Source organism: Bidens hawaiensis, unplaced genomic scaffold, assembly GCF_021521415.1.
Source record: "Bidens hawaiensis isolate Kalapana, Puna unplaced genomic scaffold, B.hawaiensis_p1.1 tig00011271_1, whole genome shotgun sequence".
In the NCBI taxonomy this organism is placed as follows: Eukaryota; Viridiplantae; Streptophyta; class Magnoliopsida; order Asterales; family Asteraceae; genus Bidens; species Bidens hawaiensis.
This window is the reverse complement of record NW_027491878.1, coordinates 120,302-141,378: the sequence shown is the minus strand read 5'-3', so window position 1 is coordinate 141,378 and position 21,077 is coordinate 120,302. Positions and strand designations below refer to the sequence as shown.

The 21,077-nt window shown below is 42.0% G+C and overlaps 1 protein-coding gene across 1 annotated transcript; it reads left to right on the top strand.

Annotated features, from left to right (window-relative positions):
* The first annotated feature begins 11,996 nt into the window (after positions 1 to 11,996).
* On the top strand, positions 11,997 to 12,530 carry LOC143537677 (uncharacterized). Its single transcript, XM_077031395.1, has one exon. The coding sequence runs from the start codon at positions 11,997 to 11,999 to the stop codon at positions 12,528 to 12,530; it is 534 nt and encodes a 177-aa protein (XP_076887510.1).
* Positions 12,531 to 21,077: the final 8,547 nt, after the last annotated feature.

Below are 21,077 nucleotides of genomic sequence, written 5' to 3'. Positions count from 1 at the left end.
AAATAGTTACAAAGTAAAAATTAAAGCTAGTGAAACAGATATTAAAAGTCTTAAAGCAAAGCTTGCTGAAAAAATTAACATGATTGATCTTAGCTATGAAGTTCTAGAAGAGAAAACCAAACTAATAGCTGAGAGGGAAAAACAGATAGCAGATCACCAGGTAAAAGTGGTGGAACTTAACAGGAAACTTGAACAATTCAGAAATTCCTCCGCTATACTTGATCACCTCGTTAGTGATCAAGGGTCTCCAAAAAGGGGAGGAATTGGTTATCATGAAGTTCCACCTCCTTTCAATCATAATTATACTTTTAACCCTAGTAATCAGAAATCTGTCGATGTTGACTATGGTCAGACACTTCCAGTTCCAGTTACTGCTAAAAAACCAGAAGTTAGTAAGCCTGTTGCAAGTGTTAAAATTTCTGCTCCGAGTCCTGTCTTATCTAACTCGGACAAGTCTTCTGAGTCGTGTGAGACAAATCAAGAGGAAGTGTTACCAAAAAGTGGAGAGAAAAAGAAAACATCTGAAAAGAAGTCTCCACTAAACCCGTATGTCCCACCATATGTGAGACAAACGGGCAGTAATACGGCCTCAACATCTAAGACAACTTTTGATAAGAAAGTTGAAAACAGGTGTTGTTTTAGATGTAATCAACAAGGACATCTTGTTGCTGATTGCCCTCTGAAGCAAAAATTCAGAGGTGTGAGGCCTTTAAAATCTGAGGAAAAAGCTAACAGTAATCAATTTAATGATAAAACTGAAAACCCATCGAATTTCAGAAAATGGACTAATCCAGGTTTTCAAAGAAATAGATCTCAGTTTTTCACTGGTAACACCCAAACCATAACTAATAATTCATTTAATTCAAGACGGTTTGGATGGCCTCATAGACAATCCACAAGAAGGTATCCTGTTAGGACTCACAGAAATGATTATAATACTAACTTTGGACAGCCAAGGTACGGGATGTATCGACCCAAGACCAAGAGGTCTTGGGTCCCAAGATTCTAATAATCTGCTTTAATCGTGCAGGAACAGTTGAACAGGGCTGCCAACAATCAATGGGTTGTGGATAGCGGCTGTTGCCGGCACATGACGGGTAACAAGAAATTGTTACAAGACTGGAAACCTGTTCAAGGTGGTAGAGTGAGTTTCGCAGGAGAGAGCGGTGGAAAGATCACAGGAATTGGGACTGTGACTAACGGGAAGATGACGCTAGAGAAAGTTAACTTTGTTGAAGAACTGAAGCACAATCTGCTGAGTGTTTCGCAGATCTGTGATAAGGATTATACCGTGCATTTCACGAAGAATGAGGCGATAGTGTTGTATCCTGGTTTTAAGATACCAGAGGACTGGATTGTTATGAAGGCTCCGAGAGTGAAGAATACGTATATCATAGATATGAGGTCTACTGAAATGGCCACTGAAGAATCGTGTCTTTTGTCGAAAGCGACTGAATCAGAGTCCGAATTATGGCATAGGAGAATGGGGCACATTCATCTTCGTAAGATGAACTACCTTGTCAAAAATGGGCTTGTGTTGGGAGTTCCCTTGAAGAATTTCAACTTCGAAGACAAATGCTTATCATGCAAGAAGGGAAAGCAACACAAGAAATCCCATCACACCAAGAAGGTCAACTCAATAGTCAGTACCCTAGAATTACTTCACATGGATCTCTTCGGTCCCGTGAATGTAAAAAGTCTAGGGGGAACATCGTACTGCTTGGTGATTACTGATGATTTTTCTCGATACTCGTGGGTATATTTCCTGAATTCGAAGGATGAAACTGTTCATGGTAATAAATTTGATTACCAAAGTTGAGAACATTATGGGAAAAAGAGTTAAATACATCAGGAGTGACAATGGGACTGAGTTCAAGAACTATCAGATGGAGATCTTCTGCCTACGGAAGGGGATTGAACACCAATACAGCGCACCGCATACTCCGCAACAAAATGGAGTGGCTGAGAGGAAGAACAGGACTTTGATTGAAGGAGCCAGGACCGTGATGGCTGATTCAAAACTTCCCGTGGTGTTCTGGGCTGAAGCTGTTGCTACAGCCTGTTATATCCTTAATAGAGTGTTAACTGTTAAAAGATTAAATAAAACCTGCTATGAACAAATGCATGGGAGAAAACCCAACTTGAGTGGTCTTGAACCATTCGGGTCCCCGTGTTCGATATTAAAGACCAATTCAAAATTTGGTGAAGTAGCCGACGAAGGAATCTTAGTCGGATACGTTGTTGGGACTCCCAACAGACGGGTCTTTAATACATCGACCAGCAAGGTTGAGGTGGTATGTAACACTGATATCACAAGTTACAAATCACCAAAACCAAGCACGGGACCCGCTGGGGTTTTCGACTATGATAGACTCTTTAAATCTTTTAACATACCTTATCTGGATTTTGCAGAAGCTGAGGAAAGAATTGCTACGAAGATGATATGCGATGAGGAAGACACTTTGGTGCAAAGACCACAGTATGATGAATGTCAGCCTTCCTTGTCAAATGCTGTCAATACCCCTGCTGCCTCTACTGAAGAGGAATTCATCAATCCGTTTCATTCTCAACATTAATCAACCATGGATGAGCTATCTTCGAACTTGGAAAATAATCTAAATGTCAGTTCGGTTCCGACTACGAGAATTCACAAAGATCATCCTTTGGAGAATGTGATAGGTGATCCGTCCGTCGGTGTACAAACAAGACAAAGCTTGAATGAGCACACCTGTGTTTACACAAGCATTAAAGAATCAGGCATAATCAACGGGTGCTTGTACACCTGTTTCATCAGCCAGATTGAACCAAAGAACTATCAAATGGCTCTTAAGGACAGCTCGTCGGTCGAAGCCATGCAAGAAGAGTTAGCTCAGTTTAAGAAAATGGAAGTATGGAATTTGGTTGAAAAACCAAGAAATGTGCATGCGATAGGCACGAAGTGGGTCTTCAAATGTAAGAGAGATGAGAAAGGGGTTGTTATCAGGAATAAGGCGAGGCTGGTTGTTAAAGGCTTTAATCAACAAGAGGGGATTGATTACAATGAAGTATTTGCTCCTGTGGCAAGATTGGAAGCCATTCGGCTGTTTTTGGCATTTGCTGCTCATAAGGAGATGAAAGTTTTTCAGTTGGATGTGAAGAGCGCGTTCCTAAACGGTAAAGTCGACGAGGTTGTGTATGTTGAGCAACCTCCGGGTTTTCCTGACCCTGACTTTCCCGATCACGTGTACAAGCTAAGTAAAGCGCTGTATGGACTACATCAGGCACCTCGTGCCTGGTACTCAACGTTATCCGATTACTTGCTTGAGAATGAGTTTGAAAGAGGTAAGATTGATAGCACGTTGTTCTTCAAGAGAAAAGGAAGCGACTTCCTACTGGTGCAAGTCTACGTGGACGACATTATCTTTGCTGCATCAAAGGTCGCCATGTGTCAGGAGTTTGAGGCCGTCATGAAGAAGAGATTTGAAATGAGTGCTATGGGTGAACTAACTTTCTTTTTAGGATTGCAGGTTGATTAGAAGAAAGACGGGATGTTCATTCATCAGACGAAGTATGTCCATGATGTTCTCAAACGCTTCAAGATGGAGGACAGCACTCCATATGATACTCCAGTCTGCGTCAATCACAAATTGGGTGCTGATTCAGACAACGATGCAGACGTGGACCCAACCCAATATCGGGCTATTATAGGTTCTTTAATGTACTTAACTGCTTCTAGGCCTGATATAATGTTTGATGTTTGTCTTTGTGCACGCTTTCAGGCAAACCCAAAAGAATCTCATTTGAAGGGTGCGAAGAGGATACTGCGGTATCTCAAGGGCAAACCGAAGCTGGGGTTGTGGTACCCAAGAGGAGGAGACTTGGAGCTAGTCGCTTACACAGATTCTGATTATGGAGGGTGCAATCAGAGTCGGAAGTCTACAACTGGTGGATGTCAGTTTCTTGGTGGCAGATTGGTGTCATGGCAATGCAAGAAGCAGACTTCAGTCGCAATTTCAACCTGTGAAGCAGAATACATGGCAGCATCCAACTGCTGCTCCCAGGTTCTTTGGATTCAACAACAGTTACGCGACTATGGTCTGAATTTCTCACTTACTCCTATTTGCATTGATAACACAGCTGCTATCTCAGTAACTAACAATCCCGTGAAGCACAGTAAAACTAAACATATTGACATACGTCATCATTTTATACGGGATTGTGCTGAGAAGAAGCTGATTGAGCTTGAAAAGGTTGATACGTTAGATAATTTCGCTGACTTATTCACGAAAGCGTTTGACAAAACTAGATTTCAAAACCTTGTTGAGCTGAATGGGATGATCAATCCCGAGTAACCATGCTTTGTGTTTTTGATTAAAAAAAAAAAACCCGTCACTATCGCTTAGAACTATGTCAGTTGCCTCAGTTTGAAGGACATGTCTTAGGATATGTTTGGTCCTCATTTCTACTTGTAGAATATGAGGATAGCCATTAACCAGATGACTGAAAGTGACCGGGGCGGTTTATGATGAGTTTTCATTCTTTCGCTGAAAATTAGTCGATCATACTTAGTTAGAAGGACACATACTAGTATGTGGTCGGTCCAGCTGATCCATTGGATCTTCGGGATAGCCGTTAACCTGAAGACTTTGATTTGGTCGGGGCGATAGAAGTTAAATTTTTCTTTTCGGGAGATGGAATTATTTTTCAAGTCTACTACTTCGTAAGAAGTTACTTTACTATGTTTAACAGAAAATTGATCCAACCTTGGAAAGTGATAGATATACTGATTCTGTGTGCTTAACTAGTGAAGTTATTAGGCTTAAAAGTCTTTAGAACAGTCATTTTATGTCATGGTATCTTTTTATGGTGCGTAAAAGTAGAAGTGATACTAACTAAATCTACTCGATTTTTTGTGGAAACTCCTTAAGAGTTGTGCATGTCTTCATACATATCTTTCCGAATGATAGGCAGAAAATCGATTACCCAGTCATACACGAGCCCGTGAGTGTTCTGATTCCCGTGAAGATAGAGTGTCAAGACGCTGCAGTGATCCAGATTCGGGACTTGCAGTTATTTTCTTCTTGAAGTTGTGTATATACATGTTAGTTAAAAAAAAATAAAAAATAAATAAAAATAAAAAATAAACAATTTCTAGAGTTCATAATGATAATGATTATCAATCAAGACACAAGAAGGTGAACGGGAAACAGAGTCTAAGATCGAAGAGTAATTACTACTTAATCAGACACTACGGGTTGAGGTCAATTCGGGGTGACTTGGGGAAAATCAAATACGCCTTGAGAATAGATAGGAGGCATCATAATCTCTGAGTTGTTGCTCACTTAAGTTTTGAGCTTAATTGAACCTAACTCGTATCACAGAAACGATGAAAACCATTTTAAGTATATTACCTGCTTACAACCTGTTTCTTTATGTCATAATACAGCTGAACACGGATCTGTGTGACAGTCACGAAATTAGTATGATTCCTGTTCGGATCTTTTCCAAAACATGGTAGTCCCTGTCGAGACTGAAATTTGATCCCGTGTACTTTAATTTTTCAAATTTTTGTTACTTTTGTAATTGTTTGATTTTATACCTGGTTACTTGGTCTTGATCGTTTCATTTAACACTTTAAAGGATGTTTTAAAACCTAATTGCAAATTGTTCAAATTATGGGGTTTGTTTTCAAAAATTTTAATATCAGCGAAGTTCTGCATAACTTCGCCGATACATCTGTGGCCCTATATAAAGAAGTTTTAAGGTCAAACAGATTTATTATTTTCAAAATACCAGCGAACTTAACTCTCTGTCAACCGGCGAACTTATATCATCGATCTAAATCATCTGTTATTTTGTATTCGATTCTAATCCGATTCAAGGTGTGTAGGGTTCTAAATTCGTATAATCATTGTCTTTAATGTTAATCACAGGTCGAGTCGACCCGTTCCGTGACCTCGATTCTTTGAAACCTTAAACACCCGATTTTAAACATGTTTTTACGTGATAGTACACTACTTGAACGTTTAAAACTTCATAAAATCATGTATTTCGGAGTCCTCGATCTCCAATTTCATCACCTACACGTCGTTTGATAAACCTAACTGGTGCCGATTCGGATTCGGCGAAGTTACAGTTTAGGCGAAGTTATCCGTAACTTCGCCTGAGGTTTAACTTCGCCTGATTATTGATTTTGAAACAGTTTATGAGGCGATGTCGGATAACTTCGCCTGGATCATTTTACTTAACTATTATCAGACGAAGTTCAAGTTGAAGCGAAGTTGTTTCCCAACTTCGCCTCACCTTTAACTTCGCCTATACAGAATTGATCACAACTTCGCTCATGGTAACAGGCGAACTTGTGATTCGCTTTGATGTTTATCTAACTTAACCTGTTTGTTGCAGATATGGCTGCTGTTGCTGGAGCAGGTGGTGCAGGCGGTGATGACGGAGGTGATCAACAAAGACAGTTCTTCCCGGGTCACAACATGTATATCACCTTAGACCCGGAAGCGAGCGGAGTTGATGATTTCCGCGAAATCATCACATTCCTTTTACGCTCGAGGATATTCCACGCCATTACAACAACTCTGCCGATATCCTTACCCAACATTGAGGATTTCTGGCAGACCGTGGAATGCGACTGTAGAGTCGAACCCCCGGTGATGCGAGCAACAGTAAACAATCAAATAGTTCAGTTCTCTTCTGAACATATCCGGGCGGCTCTGCAGTTTGGAAACGAGACAAGGGATGACCCGACAGAGTTTGTAGCTCCTTTCCGCGATGGAGCATTTTTGAGGATGGGTTATTCAGGTCCCTTGGGGGATTCGCAGAGAAGGAAGGGTTTTCTGCTTGACCAGTGGCGCTTTCTCATGCATGTTATGATAGTATGCATGTCAGGGAGAAAGGCGGGCACTGATGGCATGGGCGCGACCATGCAGTCAGCAATGACTGCTCTGACATACAACAAGCGATTCAGCTTTAGTCAGATGGTCTTTTACGAGATTGATCGTCAACGAAGAGCGATGGCGTGTGAGCGGTTCATCATGTATCCAAGATTCCTTCAAATGATCTTGAATCATGTTGCTCCAACACTTCCTCAGCGCCGTCCGATCCAATATGTAGAGAGTGTGAACAAACGGATCTTCGCCCAGTGTCGATCCTCCAGTGCGAGGAGCAAACCTGAGCTTCGTCCTCGCCATACTCCACTCTTTGGGTACTTAATCAACCCGGGGTATGTGCCTGCTCGTGGGGATGAGTTTAGGGACCCGGCACCACAACAGGCAGGAGCACCTCAAGCTATACCTGCTGCTCCTGTTGTGTCACCGGAGGAGGAAGTGGACCTTGATGCAGAATTTGGTGGTCAAGGATTCTTTGATATGGATCGGGTGGATCCAGAGGAGAACGTTCAAGTCCCAGTTGAACGTGCCTCGACTGTGCATGTTACTAGGGCAGCTACAACGGTGGCTGGCTCAGATTCTGATAATGAAGTGGCAGAGGCGAGAAGGATTATGGTGACTCGAGAAAGACTACATGGGAAAAGAAAGAGAACAGATGATGATGACGAGTCAGACTTTGAGGAAGAGGTACAACAGTTGATAAGAAGGTCAAGAAGGGAACAGATAGGTGCAGGATCAGGAGCCGGTGAAAGCTCTAGGGTGGTACGTTTCACTCCACCAGCACTATCCGGTATGACAATGGTTCCCTCATCCCTACAGGTTACAAGGCCAAGCGCTACGGGTGTTCCCGTAGTGGCTACCTCATCTACATTTGGCCTTCCACCCACTACTTTCCAACTTTCGACTCCCGTGATCGTTTCGTTGCCGCCTCCGACTGTTACTCCATCGGAGGTCGTGGCACGCTTTATTGAGTCGACTGTTGTGGCCACTGCAGGGCTATCGGTGACGATACCACCTGCGGTTACGTCTATTTCTACTTCTGAGGTCCCGGTGACATTGGAAATCCCTCCTCAATACACTCAAGACATTTCACATATGAGGTTCGATTTTGATGCAACCCTCTCAGACTCAGAACGAATAGCAGCACTTGAACGGGTCGTGGCAGAACAATCAAGGGTGAATCTTATCTAGAACCAGGCTATTCAACGCCTAGTTGCAGAGAATCAGATGCAGTCGTCCCTGCTGGTAGAACATGGAAAGATCATAGATGCTCTGAAGGAGTTCTTGGCATCTCAGGGGGAGACGAGCTGTAAAGGCGACGAGTTAAGGACCAAGAGAAGGAATGATAGAGACGATGATCCCAATGCGTCGAAAGATGCAGGTGGTGAGCTACCAAGAACTACTCAAGCTCTTGGAACTTCCACAACTCAGGGGGAGTCGACATCTGCAGCTGGTGGTGATAATGTGGTGGTGGTGGTGGACGTAGAGGAGATGGATGATGTTTTGGTTGGTGATGATGATGTATTGCCAAGTGATGTGATAGAGAAGATTGGAGAAGATATTATGATTGATACAGAGATAGAAGAGGGAGAGATAGTAGAAGAGAATGTGGAGCATGAGATACCAGATGTTGAGAAAGCAGGTTTGAGTGAACAGATTGGAAGCGATGAGTCTGAATGGGAAGAGCAGCCTAGGTGGAAGGAAGGCTATGCTCAGTGGTTCGTCAAAACGAAGAAACCGGCGGTCCCTACAATGTTTAAGAAGAGTTACAACATTAAAGAATATGCTGAAGCGAAGAAAGGGATTATATGCTGGATCTATGATGAGCAGTTGAGGCTCTTCGTGATTAAAAGGTATGACGGTGTTCAGTATTTTAAAAGAATGTTAAGATCGTTGAATACACTGCCGGAATGTGAAGTGAAAGACTTAGCCAGATTGGGGTTAATCAATCGAAGTGATGATAATATGGCTAGAGTCATTGGGAAAATTGTATGGAAAGAGAGTATAAAAGAGAAGAAGTTTGAGCTGTTGAAGCCACAAAAGGGAAAACTTGTTGAAGACAAGGATAGAGGTTTGAGAGCTGATGGAAAGCCTTGGATGGTCATGAAGTATAAACCGATCCGGTGTTTGAAAGAAGTACCGATGAAGCTTATGCCCAAGGATGTGCTTAAAGACCTAAAGTGGTGGTTTGTAGATTGTGAGACAGCTGAGGCGGTGATGGAAGACGAGGATGAGCAAGAGGTACTAAGAGTTTACGATCCGATGCATTTGGTAAACTTATCGCAAGCTGATCTGCAGGTGCTCAATGAGAAGAAAATCTTTTATATTCCTGCTTGGAAAGACGAAGCGAGGAAATATCAAAGAGTTGTGTCGGTTTGTGTTAGAGAAGGAGTGCATGCATGAAGATACAAGGTTGAAGATTACAAGACACGTGTTTGAAGCTAAAGAGATGAAGCTACTGCCAAGGGGGAGTCTGTTGGTGCATGATGTCAGTAGTTCAGTGTCTAGTGTCTGTAATCGCGTTTTTAATATTTTATGTTTTGTATAAGCGAAGTTGCTAACAAGTTCGCTGATATGGGCGAACTTGTTAGTCAAGCGAAGTTAGTGACAACTTCGCCTGAACATGCCAGGCGAAGTTGTCACTAACTTCGCTTGACTAACAGGCGAAGTTGTCGTGATTATATAAGCCATCTGTTACGGCTTAAAATAATTAATTCAGTTTTCGTGTATTCGAGTCAGAGAGAGTCTGTAATCAAGTGATCTTCGTATCACGTGTTTAAGGTTGGTATACAACGTGTTTGATTATCGTGTGTTAATCGTATTGTTTTCTATACTCGTAACGTCTTACGTAGGGATTCTGCACCTGCGTAGTACGCGATATCTCGTGTAGATCCGGCTGGGAACCTACAAAAGTGGATGCACTGGTACCCTTTTAGTTCAAGTGCTTTCTATATGCCTACAAGGGGTATCATCAAATCCACATGGAGACAAAAGACCAAGACAAAACGACGTTCAGGACAAACAACGGAACATATTGTTATAAAATGATGCCATTTGGCCTCAAGAACGCCGGGTCTACTTACCAAAGGTTGATGGACAAAGAGTTCAAACCTTAAATTGTGAGGAATTTGGAAGTCTACATGGACGATCTCGTCATTAAAAGCAAGACGGAAGGAGCCATGTTAAAAGATATCGAGGAGACCTTCAAAACTCTAAGGTCAATTAGCATGAAACTCAACCCAGGAAAATGTTCCTTCGGCATGGAAGAGGGAAAATTCCTAGGAATAATCGTGACGAATGGTGGCTTCAAAGCCAACCCGGAAAAATTGAAAGCCGTGCGAAAAATGTCATCGCCAAAATCGGTCAAACAAGTGCAAACACTCAATGGCCGGTTAGTCGCACTGAATAGATTTTTGTCTAGTCACGCTGAAAAATCATTCCCGTTCGTCTCAACCTTGAGAAATTGCCTCAAGAAGTCTCAATTCCGATGGACGGAAGAAGCGGAAACAGCGTTCCAAGAAATCAAGTCATGCCTGGAAGAGCTGCCAACACTCACAGCGCCCAAAACTGGAGAACCATTAATAGTATACTTAGCAGCATCAGAAAAAACAGTCAGTGCAGTCTTGATGGTGGAAAGAAATGGTATTTAAACGCCCATTTATTACATAAGCCGCACACTGGCAGATGCAGAAACAAGGTACTCCACCTTGGAAAAGTTAGTCTTATCCTTGGTTCAGACAGCGTGACGTTTGAGAAGATACTTCCAGGGCCATCCAATACATGTTCTCACCAACTTTCGCTTACAAAATGTACTGAGCAAGCCAGAATTTTCTGGGAGGCTTGCTAAGTGGGAGATAGAATTTGGAGAATATGCCATTGAATACAAACCAAGGCCAGCAATCAAGGGTTAGGTTTTGGCTTATTTCATCGCAGAAATCCCTCAAGAAAAAGAGGAAGAATGCAAAAGAGAAATTGAAGCCCCTGTGGCCCAAAACAATGATGAAGTCTGGAAGATGTTCACAGACGGAGATTCTAATGAAGAAGGCGCTGGAGCGGGCTTAAAGATAACCAACCCAGAGGGCAACACTTCACGTACGCATTACGCCTAGAATTCAAAAGCACAAACAACGAGGCATAGTACGAAGCATTGTTGGCAGGGTTGAGAATCGCTAGAAAGCTAGGGGCCTGCCATTTGGAAGCACATATGGACTCCATGTTAGTGGCAAACCAAATTGAAGGATCGTATGATGCAAAAGACGATAAGATGGCGTCATACCTAGCGCAAGCTAAGGCGCTAATGGCAACTTTTGCTACATGCAAGGTGAAACACATTAATAGAAGTGAGAACAAATAGGCTGACGCCTTAAGCAAACTTGCATCCGTCGGGTTCGAACACCTCGCAAAAGACGTCCGCATCGAAGTCCTAGCTACGCCTTCAATAATGAACAAAGAAATTCTTGTTTGCTCAGAAGCAGAAAAAAATTGGATGACTCCAATCATCAATTACCTCGCGAGAGGTATCTTGCCAGAAAAGAAAGCAGATGCGCGGAAGATCTGCCATAAAGCGTTGAATTACACAATCCAAGGAGATATCCTATATAGGCGATCATACTTGGGTCCACTTCTCAGATGCGTGGACCCACAAGACGCAAATTACCTGCTTAGAGAAATTCATGAGGAAATATGTGGCGTACACGCAGGACCAAGGATGGCGGTTGCAAAAATCATGAATACAGGATACTATTGGCCAGGCATGCATGTCGACGCCGAGAAAGAATTGAGAAAATGCAGCGCTTGTCAACGCCACGCGCCAAACATCGTGCGCCCGAAGAATGCCATGATACCGGTAACAGCCTCTTGGCCATTCTAGAAAATGGGCGATTGATATAACTGGACCATTTCCAGAGGCGCCGGGTCGGGTGAAATTTTTGATTGTGGCAATCGATTACTTCACAAAGTGGATTGAAGCAAAGCCGGTCGCAACAATCAACGCAGCCAGCATCAAAAAGTTTATTTGGGAATTCATAATTTGTCGTTTTGGATTACCCATGAATTTGGTCAGTGACAATGGAACACAGTTTGCTGACCAACATATCCAAAAATGGTTAAAAGAGCTCAATGTCACGCAGACGTTCACCTCTGTCAATCGTGGGCGGAATAAAGAAAAGGTTAGCAAACCACAAATCAGGATGGGTCGATCAATTACCTCATGTACTATGGGCCATAAGAACGCACAGAAACACAAGTAATGCAGAAACGCCGTTCAGCCTAACATATGGTACTGAAGCGATGATCCCCGCCGAAGTCGGCGTTCCCTCTCCAAGAGTCACATTACCAAGTGACAATGATGCGGAAAGGCGGTTAGATTTAATGCTTCTCGAAGAACATCGAGAGTTGGCTGCAATACGAGAACAAAATTACAAGCGCCAGCTGGAAAAGTATTACAACACCAAAGTAAAGATATGTGAGTTCAACACCGTAGGTTACGTCCTTCGCAACAACGAGGCATCAAGAGCGCATGCACAAGGCAAATTGGCGTCGTCATGGGAAGGCCCATATCAAATTAACAAAGTGTTGGGGAAAGGCGCCTACACGCTCATGCATCTCGATGGTTTAGCGATTCCTAGAACATGGAACGCAACAAAATTGTGAAAGTGTTATATGTAAATCGATTCCAATTGTAAAAACAGGCCAAGGGTCAAGCTTGAATGGAAACGATACTCCGCATTTCACAAAACAAACTTTTTTCATTGATAGAAATATTTACAAGCGGGCACTTACGCCCGCGTACAAAATAAAAATAAAAACTAAAAAGCCTAATCTACGTCGTTGACACCCCTCCCAGAGTCATAGACCGAAGTATCTTCTTGGTCGCCGGCAGGAGCGGCGGAAGGTCCAGCTTGCGAAGGTTAAAGCAAATTCCTGAACAGCTGCACGCCGTTTTCTTCCTTAGCATACTCAGTAACTTGCGAAAGAATAGGAAACGTAAGAGAATCATATTCCGTATCGGCGGCAATATACTCCTTATCCACATCAACAGCGTGAATAGCGTAGGCCTCAAGCGGAAGGTTCTCGCGCAAATGCGTAAGGGCTTCCTGAAAACCAGCCTTGTGGCCAAGCTGTTGGGAAGCATTGACAAGGACCCCAACGCAACGCGTCAAGTCATTATCGCTAATGATGCGTTGGGCAACCTACATATAAGAAAACAATTAGTAGGGTAAATTAAAAAAAAGGAGGGGGCAAAAGTACCTTGCGAATAGCATGCTTCAACAACCAATCGCGGTCGGCGGCAACGGCAGTAAGCTCAGAAGTCAATACTTTAATGGCTTCCTCATTGGAAGCCAACGTGTCAGCCAGCTTGCCGGCATCCGCCTTCCTCAATGCAGCTTCCGCCTCCAACTCTTCAATACGCTTGCGGAATGCAGCGTTTTCACTCTCGAGTCGGGTGGAAGCCTCCTTCGCAGCAAGGGCGCGGCTGCGTGCGTCTGCAAGATCAACATTGGACTTCTTGCACGCAGTCTCAAACTCCTTGTAGCGGGCAGCGCGCTCGCGGGCAGACTCTGCAAGCTCAGCCTCGGCCTTCGCCAGTTTCGCATCCACTGCGCTCAACGACTGGCGATGATCAGACGATTCTTTAACAGCCCTCCAAATGCCGGCCTCAGCTTCCTTCACTATTTGTTCCATCTCTCTCATGCGAGCACTGGCATCAATTTTGTCCGCGTGAAGGTCACGGTTCTCGCGCAGCAACCCCGCAAAACAGGAGAAATCCTGGACTTGGTGAAAAGCAACGTCGGAGTACAAAGTGCCCCGAGGCTGGATCTTTCGAGCAATGCGCTCACCTGGAGGAACAACATACTCCAAAAATTCAGAGCAAGTGGCAGGATCCTCAAAATTAGCGCCACAAGTAACGTTCCAGCGAGGGCGGAACACTTGGCTTGCCCCCATGGAATTGCGGGGTCCATATCCACATCTAGTACACCCCCACTCAAACACCCGCTAAACCCGCCACTGCTACTGCCTTGGAGTTCAAAAAATTTACCTTGCACCGTCGCACCAAGATGAAAAGGAGGCGGCGGCACAAGCTCATCACCATCAAGGATAAAACCCTTGTCTGGTGAGGACTGTCTTGATTTCATAAAGTCAGCGACAGAAAGGCTCGCTGATTCAAGACTAACCTTAAACGATTTGCCCACAATCGTCTTCATCGGTTGTGTAGACGAAGCTGGTAGAGTGTTGATGCGTGCGTGTCTTATAAAATATAAGAGGTTGGAATGATTTGCTTTTGCACAAGACCTTGTTTTAAATTTATAAAAGTGATTTCTACAAAGACTAAACACACACAAAAGAGGCAAGTGTACCTATCGTATATGTAGAATAGTATTGGTAAGAACCAAGTATCGATCCGTGGACACAAATGTTTCTAATAATAAATCGTTGTTTTACTTCAATCGGAGGTTTTAATCATTTTGGGGTTAATTTTTGAACTTTTTTATAAAATATAAATACTTATATATAATATATAGGTGACCAAGATAAGAAATTCTAAACGAGTTATTCAATTAAGCGGAGGTTATCATCTAAGATCAAGAATCCACTCCATTTTAGCATTGATAATTAACATTTAAACATGTGATAAACTTGCCGTAGCAATATATGATAGATAGCTCCTTAATCCTTAAGTGAGCATCTTTGGCACTAAGGAGGTAACGTGCGCATTTTAAAGTCCACCCTTTCCTAATGTCACGCCACCTCAATGATGTCAATTTAAGCTGGCAAGTAGTTTCGTAAAGTAGAAAGATTAGGATTGACTCCGATTTCTCAAATACCAATTCTAACAACTTCGGGTGGTTGTAGTTTAGTCACACAACCTCCCCTTGGTTGATTTATGTAGGTTATAATTACACATTCCGTTAACATATGATTTCTTTAGCTAATTTGATATCCTAAGCAAAGCCATTTTCAGATTACCAAGACTTAGAAAAATACATCATAACTTATATCTCATCATTTCTAAGTACAATATAAGGATCCATGTTTCGATAATGTATCAAAGTATTTCTATCTTTCAAGAACATGAATCGATCATGAACGATTGCCAATGGAATTGACAACCACCAACTTTGAATTAGTGATTTAAGATGGTGAAACATTTCCCATCAAAAGATAATTGTAATATAACCATGTACTTTACTAGACTACATCACATGTCTTGATTAATTATCAAGTAAAACAAAGTTTCTTTATAGATTTTAGATGGTAAAAGGAGTTTAGCTCATAATGAGCATGATGATAAACATTAAGATGAATGTTGATAACAAATACATGATTAAACTTGGAATTATCTAACCAAATGTAGATGAATCTTTCTTCTTAATGATGGTTGATGATGATGGTTGATGGTGATGACCTCCAAGCCTTCAAACTCTTCACTAAACCTTCTATGTGAGTGTTAGTGTGTGTTTTTATAAGAGAGAATCGGATAGAAATCTTTTCAAGGCACACTAAATGAGTGCAACATGAGCCACTATTTATAGGCAATCTGGAGAGTGAGGCACGGCCCCGTGCTTGATGAACACGCCCCCGTGCATTTTTATGACATGTGCCAGATTAGTTTTGTCATTTCTGGAAGGTAAGCACGGCCCCGTGCTTTTTAGTGACATGTGCTAATTCTTTTGTCGTTTCTGGAAGGTATGCACGGCCTCGTGCTTCCTGAGGCACACCCCCGTGCTTTTTAGTGACATGTGCTAATTCTTTTTGTCGTTTCTGAGAGGTAAGCACGGCCCCGTGCTTCCAAAAGCACGGCCCCGTGTCCAGCTGTTCACTATTTTGTCTTTTCTTGTATATTTTTTTTGTCTTTTCTGAAAAGTGACCAGAAGCACGGCCCCGTGCTTCCAAAAGCACAACCCCGTGTTTCCCAAAAGCACAGCCCCGTGTTTCCAAAAGCACAACCCGTGTTTCCAAAAGCACGGCCCCATGTTTCCTGAAATCACAGCCCCATGTTTCCTGAAGCACAGCCCCATGTTTTGCTGTTTTCTTTTGTTTTCCTTTGTTTTTTCATTCGTTTCTTCGTTTGAGGCTTGGATTCACCTGAAAATACATTTTAACTTGATAAGTAGTTATTTTTACTATATTATACGATAGAAGTTGCAGTTTTTAGAGATTATTTGATGCTAAAAAGATGTATATTTTTATATACATCAAATATCCCCATACTTGAACCTTGCTTGTCCTCAAGCAAGCTACTTATAAATATTCTCTAAAAATAGCAAGTTAGGACCATAGCTTAAACATCCCAAAAGAGTTCCAAGAAAATAGGAACAAAATAACCAACCTTAAATCATAAGAATATATGAAGTGATATATAAAAAGGCGATTTGTTTTTATGAGCTTCTGTTTATGCAAAACGCCACTTTCTCACAATGTTCACTCACTCTCGGTTTTATATCTGATCATACCTGTGATGTATGTATGTGAACACTCTTAGTCAAGATGTAACCTGTGAAAATAAGCTTGTAACAAGTTCAAATCTCCACCTTTGTGAAGGGTTGCATAGATTAGAAGGTAATATGGGTTGGTTTTGAGTAGGGATTTGGTATTTGGTGGTGGTTCAAGGGTTTTAGGTTGATGAGGACGGTAAATACAACTTCTGCTGATTGTCGGGAGTCTTAAGATGTCTTCAACGATTAGCTCCTTTCTCCCAGTTGCAATTTTTTTAGTGACTCTTTTAAGGTCAGATCATCAAGACCAGTTTTATCGAGGATGTGGATCAGTTCTTCCTCAAGCCTGCTCTGAACATAACTCCTAACTTTAATGGATCGTTCGGCTTTGAGCCTAATAGCCCCCACCCTCATTAGTTCGGTATATTCATGCTGAGACTGAGTTTGACTTTTTCTACATCTTCCTTCGTGGGACCAGTTTCCGCAACCTAAGCATCGTTCATATCTTTTTGCTCTTCTCTTCATTGCGTTTTTGGAGATTCCACAGAATGGTGGCCTTTGTTCCTTTTGGAGCCACTTTTTCCTCACCTCATTTCTCAAGAGAAAGATTCTCTCCCTAAGTTCTGGAGACAACCTAGGTTTTGTGAAGTGTATGCAGCAAAGGAAATTGAAATCGAAAGAATGCATTTCCAGTTCTTTAGGGTCTGCCGGTAAAAGACCAGTGTTGTATTTTACCGGTGAGATGTATAAAGTGGTAACGCTTTTTTGGATAAGGTTTTTGGGTTTTGTGATTTGGATAATGGTTTGAAGGGATTGTGATAATATTACCTTCTTCCTTATACAACGCTTCGTGTGGTCTTGAAATGATTAGTTGCGACAAGTTCTAAATCACACGAAACATATGACTCACTCAAAGCTTCCGAAAATATATTTATACGGCATGAGGTTTATCTCACAGTAACGGAGGAATTGGGTATAAACGTCATATTTTGCATAAATTTCTTCTCAATATTACAAAACTTCTTTTTACCTTTTCACTTTTTTGGTTATAATAGATTTGTAGTTGGTTATTTGCAAAAACTTTTCTTGGATATGCTTTTGGTTTTGTTATAAAAATAGTCTTTGTTTGCTACAAAAAATTTTGTTTATTCGAGAATCTTATAATTAGTTGAGCAAGCAATTGGTCAAGTAATTCCCCTCCCCACACTTGAATCTCACATTGTCCTCAATGTGAAAAGATTCATAAAAAGATTAATAATAAGATTCATATGAAATATGGAGGGTAAAATGAAAGGAACTTCCCTACGGGCTATCGAAATTACGACAGAGCGTCCCTCTGTTTTTCGTCCGTTTTCCTGTAGTGTACCTAAATAATAAAACTGCAAACAACCAACAAACATTCAAAGCATAATAATACTGAAAATAATAATAATAATTATTATTTATTATTATTATTTATTTAGAACCAACATGTTTTTGTCCCTCTGGCTTTTGATACATTTGGCTCCTTGGCACCGGAAGCTATCCGTTTTCTAACCAGGGTCCAACAGGTTGTGCATAGCAATGTGTCGACTCCAAAGGGGCAGGGGTATGTCTTTAGCAGGTTAGGGTTTGCAATTCAGAAAGGGGTGGCGGCGCAGCTTGTTGCCCGCCTACCTGCTATATTGATGTAATATCTATGTTTCATCAGTAGAAATAAATAAAATTTTATTTTAAAAAAAAAAAAAATTTATTTACAATGTTGAGTTTAATCAGGGTCTTGGCCAGACCCTACTTCCAATTTGTTCACTAGTTCTGGTGGAGGACTAGTACCTCCGAGACGGTCTCGAATGATCCATCGATGTATGGTTTTAATCGATGTCCATTAACTTTGAACTTGTGGCCATCAGAATTTGAAATCTCAACTGCCCCATAGTCAAAAACTGATTCAACTATGTGTGGACCTGTCCAATGAGATTTCAATTTTCCTGGGAAAAGACGAAAACGTGTGTTATATAACAGTACACGGTCGCCAACTTGAAATTTCTTGTTTCCTTTTAAATGGACGTCGTGTAAACGTTTAGTCTTTTCTTTGTAAGACCAGGAATTTTCATATGCCAGTGCTCTTTGTTCTTCGAGCTCGTGAATTTGATCTTCTCGGTTTTTACCGGCGGACATTAGATCAAAATTCACTGCTCTTAGAGCCCAATACGCTTTGTGTTTTAGTTCTACGGGTAGATGACATGCTTTCCCAAAAACAAGTTTGAAGGGTGTTGTTCCTATGGGGGTTTTGTAGGCTATCCTAAGGGCCCACAAAGCGTCATCTAATTTTTCTGCCCAATTTTTGCGATTCATTCCTATGGTTCTTTCTAAAATCCTTTTAATTCCTCGATTCGAGACTTCTACTTGCCCACTAGTCTGAGGGTGATATGGTGTTGCCAGTCGGTGATGAACCCCATATCGTGCTAAGACTTTGTCCATCAGAGCGTTACAGAAGTGGGTACCTCTGTCGCTGATTACGACTTTCGGAGAACCGAATCGTGAAAATAACTTTTTCAGAAATCTTACTACAATCCGAGCGTCATTAGTGGGAAGAGCTTGAGCTTCTACCCATTTAGACACATAGTCGACTGCTAGAAGGATGTACTTATTTTCGAATGAGTTAGGAAAAGGGCCCATGAAATCTATTCCCCCTACATCAAAGACCTTACAAAATTGAATGCCTTTTTGAGCCATCTCATTCTTGGCTGAGATGTTCCCGGCTCTTTGACAAGCATCGCATGCTTGGATCAAAGCATGTGTGTCTTTATATATGGTGGGCCAGAAGAATCCTGCATAAAATACTTTTCTGACCGTAGTGGCGGTACCGTGGTGCCCACCAGTAGGTCCTTCATGGCATTGTTTGAGAATATCTAAGGCTTCCTTTCCTAATACACACCTACGAACTACCTGATCAGCACCTATCCTAAACAAGTAAGGGTCTTCCCAGAAGTAGAACTTAAGGTCGGAGAAGAATTTCTTCCGCTGTTGATGAGTGAGCCCTTTTCTTAAGATTCTACATGCTAAATAGTTCGCGAAGTCGGCAAACCAAGGACTTTCATCCTTTTCCTGCATGACTGCTTGGATTTGCATGAGAATTTCGTGTGGAAAATTATTATCGATCATTTCTTTGTGAAGTTCTTCTGAAGTTGGGCATTCTAAGCGTGAAAGATGGTCTGCGGCTACATTCTCTGCTCCCTTTTTGTCTTTGACTTCTATGTCGAATTCTTGGAGTAGTAGAATCCATCTGATAAGTCTGGGTTTGGCATCCTGCTTGTTGAAGAGGTATCGTATGGCGGCATGGTCGGTGTAGACTATGGTTTTGGAAAGAACTAGGTAGGATCTAAACTTTTCAAAGTCGAAAACTACTGCTAATAACTCTTTTTCTGTTGTGGTGTAGTTTTCTTGTGCATCATTAAGAGTTTTACTGGCATAGTAAATTGGGTGAAAGTGTTTTTCTTTGCGTTGTCCGAGTACGGCTTCAACTGCAAAGTCACTTGCATCGCACATGATCTCGAATGGAAGGGTCCAATCGGGTGTAGTCATGATTGGTGCGTTGACAAGTTTGTCTTTTAATATGTTGAATGATTCAACACATTCTTCAGAGAAGACGAATGGTGCGTCTTTCTCCATAAGTTTGGTCATAGGTCTAGCAATTTTGGAGAAGTCTTTTATGAAGCGGCGGTAGAAGCCTGCGTGACCAAGAAACCTTCTAATGGCTCTGACTGAAGTTGGTGGTGGAAGTTTGGATATAATTTCTATTTTGGCCCTATCAACATCTAGTCTTGCTTGGGATATCTTGTGACCTTGAACGATGCCTTCTTTGACCATAAAATGACATTTTTCCCAGTTGAGTACTAAGTTTACTTCTTCACACCTAGCCAACATTTTGTCTAGGTTTTTCAGACAGTGATCGAAGGAGTCTCCCAAGACTGAGAAGTCGTCCATGAAAACTTCCATAGAGTGTTCGATCATTTCATGAAAGATGGCCACCATGCAACGTTGGAAGGTGGCTGGAGCATTACATAATCCAAATGGCATTCTTCGGTAGGCGAAGGTTCCATACGGACATGTAAAGGTGGTTTTCTCCTGATCTTCAGGAGCAATGGGAATTTAGAAATACCTGGAAAATCCATCAAGAAAACAGTAGAACATCTTTCCAGACAATCGCTCAAGCATTTGGTCTATGAAAGGAAGTGGAAAATGATCTTTTCTTGTGGCGTCATTAAGCTTCCGGTAATCAATGCAAACCCGCTAGCCTGTGATGGTTCTCATTGGTATCAGCTCGTCCTTCTCGTTTATTACGACTGTCATTCCTCCCTTCTTGTGTACTACTTGAACTGGACTAACCCAAGGTGAATCCGAGATTGGGTAGATTAATCCGGCATCAAGGAGTTTGATTACTTCCTTCTTCACCACATCTTGCATGTTGGGATTGAGACGTCTTTGATGTTGGACCACGGGTTTGTATTCTTCTTCCCGCCCCGTATGCAAGTTTCGGCGGGTCACTCCCGCCCCGCGGATCATGTAAAAACTTCAAGTAAAGCAATGGCGGGCCAACATTAGATCCCATTGTCACATGCACTTGAGAACCAGCAAAACACACCGCGGGCCAGTTACGAGTTCACAACCTCAGGCACTGCAGGTCAATGACGCACTATCACGGATCAAATCCGGCCAACGCATGTCATAACGCGGATCACTCGCGTGTACCTGTTCGTCAAGAAATGGATCATGGAAAGCC

What these genes read in the sequence shown, in the direction of transcription:
- LOC143537677 (XM_077031395.1), top strand. Translation starts at nt 11,997, where the DNA reads ATGTCACGCAGACGTTCACCTCTGTCAATCGTGGGCGGAATAAAGAAA.